The sequence below is a fragment of the Perkinsus marinus genome (assembly GCF_000006405.1).
Source record: "Perkinsus marinus ATCC 50983 genomic scaffold scf_1104296947650, whole genome shotgun sequence".
NCBI classification, from domain to species: domain Eukaryota; phylum Perkinsozoa; order Perkinsida; family Perkinsidae; genus Perkinsus; species Perkinsus marinus.
Window position 1 is genome coordinate 118,967 of NW_003210538.1, and position 3,570 is coordinate 122,536.

The 3,570-nt window shown below is 53.2% G+C and overlaps 1 protein-coding gene across 1 annotated transcript in view; it reads right to left on the reverse strand.

The window, feature by feature from the left end:
• Pmar_PMAR020088 (hypothetical protein) overlaps positions 1–3,548 on the reverse strand; it is a gene marked incomplete at both ends in the record, with an annotated part of 4,108 nt that extends 560 nt beyond the window's left edge. The window contains one exon of the mRNA XM_002779268.1: positions 5–3,548. Within this exon, the coding sequence (XP_002779314.1) occupies positions 5–3,548 (3,544 nt within the window). The remainder of the gene's footprint in view (positions 1–4) is intronic.
• Between the last annotated feature and the right edge of the window lie 22 nt (positions 3,549–3,570).

Sequence of the window (3,570 nt, forward strand, 5' to 3'; positions counted from 1 at the left end):
GCACCCGAACCGACTCGAATATCAATAGCAATGCAGGCCTCAGAGGCATCGACGAAGACGAATAAAGTAGACACATCAAGATAGCGAGGGGGAAGAATACGATCAGATTGCAGGAATGAGTTACATGCAGTAATGGTACTCAATATAATAGATGCCGTCTCCTCGTCCACAATGTCCGTACCATCTTCGAAGTCCTTCCTCCTCTGCTTCAGTCTCTCATGAGCCAGCCGAGCCGCCCATCTGAGCTCCAAGGACACTTCCGCGAAAAGACCCATGGGGTCGAAGAACTTGCCAAATGCTGATCTCAGGGCAGACTCCGTGACCTTGGATTCCTTCGCCAATTCTATCTGTCGCAGCCGCACATCGATAACATCAATTCGCTCGCCACAGAGCCAGTCGTAACCGAGCCAACCTCCTGTTCTGAACTTCTCACTGAGAATCTTCTCCTTAGATACCCCTCGACCTATACAGTCTTCATCCGTGTCGAGATTGGACATTCGCTTGTCCTGGTGGACTTCGAACCCCCGCTCTTCTAATGCGGGAACCACCTCCCGACGAATCTTCGACACCTCCGAGCAACTGTCCCCTCGCAGAAGTACATCGTCGACATAGAAGGAGATAGCTTCGGCACCGCCCGTCCCCCCGATCTGTTTGAGAATCTTTCCCAAGACCGAAGACAGGGCCCAAGGGGACCAATTCGTCCCGAAAGGGACATGGATCCACCTTATGATCCTCGACCCGACGCACATCCCCAACCACTTCACATCCGATTTATCGATGTGGACCGACCAGAAGGCCTTCTTGAGATCCTCACAATCAACTCGCTTGGACGCTCGCCACTCTAGAATCCGTGACTGTAGGTCCATGTCCGCGGCCTCCTCGTCTCCTTCTTTATTCGTGAAGTTGTTAAGCTCTCGAGCGTCGATACAAATACGACAGCGAGTGGACTTTCGCTGATTGGCGAAAACCGGAACCCCACACATATAGTGGTAAGCCCATTTCCTCGGGTCCTCCCCCAGTGGGAGTTCCTCGACCGCCCCGGACTTCAAGAGCTCGTCCACGGCCGCTTCATACGCTGCTAACTCTTCAGGTCTCTTGGCCAGCCTCTGTGTGATCTTCAAATCTCGGCCTCTGATGGCATCATAATTCTGCTTAGGTCTACGATCATCAATCCAAGGGACCTTCACGACAGCTGGCCACACTCTTCGTGTCGGGAGAGATCGGTCTCTCTCGACTGCATTAGCGCCTATCTCCCTCGCCTCCTGCACTCCCCCGTGAGGGTTGACCTCAACCTCATCGAAGAGTAGGTAGTCGTTACCAGCCATCACCCAAACACAGTTACCCAGTACCCATCGTGGTAGAACCAACTCCCAGTGAGCAGAGTCTAAGACGTAGGCCTCGACTGTCCTAGTCTGATCACCAAACCCAACGGCTAAAGCTTCCAGCACACCTTGGATCTTCACTGCTCCTCCATCGAGCAATTTCACTGATATGTCACCCTGCTTTAGCTCCAGGCCTGGCGACTCTGCCTTCAACCGACGGTATAAAGTACTGGACACGAACACGTCTGTCGCTCCTGTATCAAGGAGCGCGACCGTAGTGACCCTGCCCTGAAGACTTACTGCCACGGTCGGCAACCCATTAGCCGTGTATGTGACAGCTAATCGCTTCGACGTAGGTTCCCTGACCTTCGGGCCCTCTCGAAGCCTATACCTGCAGCTCTCGATGTTCTCAACCTCAATATCGCCGTAGGCTTCCTCGACGTTCTCGATGTTGCTCTCAGCGCTCTCACTCTCGACGTTCTCGATGTTGCTCTCAAAGCTCTTACTCTCGATGTTCTCGATGTTGCTCTCGAAGCTCTTACTCTCGATGTTCTCAATATTGCTCTCAAAGCTCTTACTCTCGAAGTTCTCAATGTTGCTCTCGAAGCTCTTACTCTCGAAGTTCTCAATGTTGCTCTCGAAGCTCTTACTCTCGAAGTTCTCAATGTTGCTCTCGAAGCTCTTAGCCTCAACGGACTCGACACCCTTGCTGGTCTGGCATAACGCCACAATATCCGGTACGATTCGCTCTTGACACTGTTGACTCGATAGTCTCTCCTCCAAAGAGGTATTCGCCCAATGGCTATCATCAAGAACGCCGGTCTCGACTGCAAGGATATGACATTCCGCCGAGCTACTACTCTCCTCCGATGAGGAGTCGTCTAACTGGCACACTCTTTGCTGTGCCTCACTCAGATTGACCTGTGGATTGCTATCAACCGTCTTCTGCGCGAACTTATCGTGCTTAGCCAACACAACCCGCCCACCAATCTGCCTGCCGTTCAATAATTGTATCACTCTCTCAGCTTCGACATCGGTCTTGAGCTTTACGATGGCAGTGCCCTTCCTGGGCAACATGGTAACATACACCGACAAGTCGCCATTAGAGAGCTCACCGATCAAACCCTTCGTCTCTCGAAAGGTCCAATGGAAGGGTAGGCCGCTAACATACACCTGGGCTCTTGCCCTACTGTCGATCTCCGTGTTGTGCAACTCGGCCAAATGAGCTCCAGCTGGGCCCCTCTTAGGGCCCGTGTGATCTTTGGTAGGTAACTTCAGTGGTGCCGTCGATCTCATCCCAAGACTCTCTACCCCATATCTCAAGGTAAGCTGAGCCCAGGACTTGCACTCTCGGAGCATGTCTCTGTATGTCGCCACTGACAATCTCGGCAAGCGATCTACATGTAGTTGCCCGTCCCGGGGTAGTCCCATATACAGTCGAGCTCTCGCCTCCAGATCCGAGACAGGAGCTCCCCGAACTTCGGACAGCTGATCTCGAAGGCCTTCCAATTTGGACACGAAGGTCTCCAACCCCTTCGCTCCTTCAGAGCCGCAACCCAAGGCTTCCCATCGCTTCACCAATGACATCTCGTCAGTGCCGTCCGAGTAGCTCTCGAGGACACTCCACATTGTCAGCACTCTCGCCTTGAACGTAAGGTCCTTATTCCTCGCACAAGTATCATTAATTAACTGTCTCAGGGGTTCGCTGACGTTGTGGTTCACGTAGAAATACTCGAATGCCCATTCATCTTCTTCTGAAGGTCCATACCGACCACTCAATTGGATCTCAGGCAAACTCTTCACCTGCCTCTTGAAACAGATGAAGCCTCTGGCATCGGCAACCCCGATGAAGGGCCCTCCAGTGACAGCTCTGGTATTCCGTGCCCTCTTGGACACCTTCGTTATGTCAACCCCTCGACGACATTGACCTCCCCTCGTCGGCACCCCTTGCACCCCGACGAAGTCTAGTAAGGAGGTTCGGTGCTCCTCGACACTGGGATTGTCGCTGACAGCGGTGTCGACCGTATCCTCACCTTGAACGTCGGTCGTTGACCGCCCTATCGAAGGTGAGGAGTTTAACTTCGAGCTCAACTCGTTGAACATGCCCGCCAAGTGCTCGATTTGCCCACGGAGCTCCCAAGCCCACGCCGGCGGCGAACCAGATTCTTCCACCGGGCGGTTCCCCGCCTCGGTGCTTCTCATTAACAACGGATCATTGGCATCCATGACGTTAGTAGTCACTTCTTCT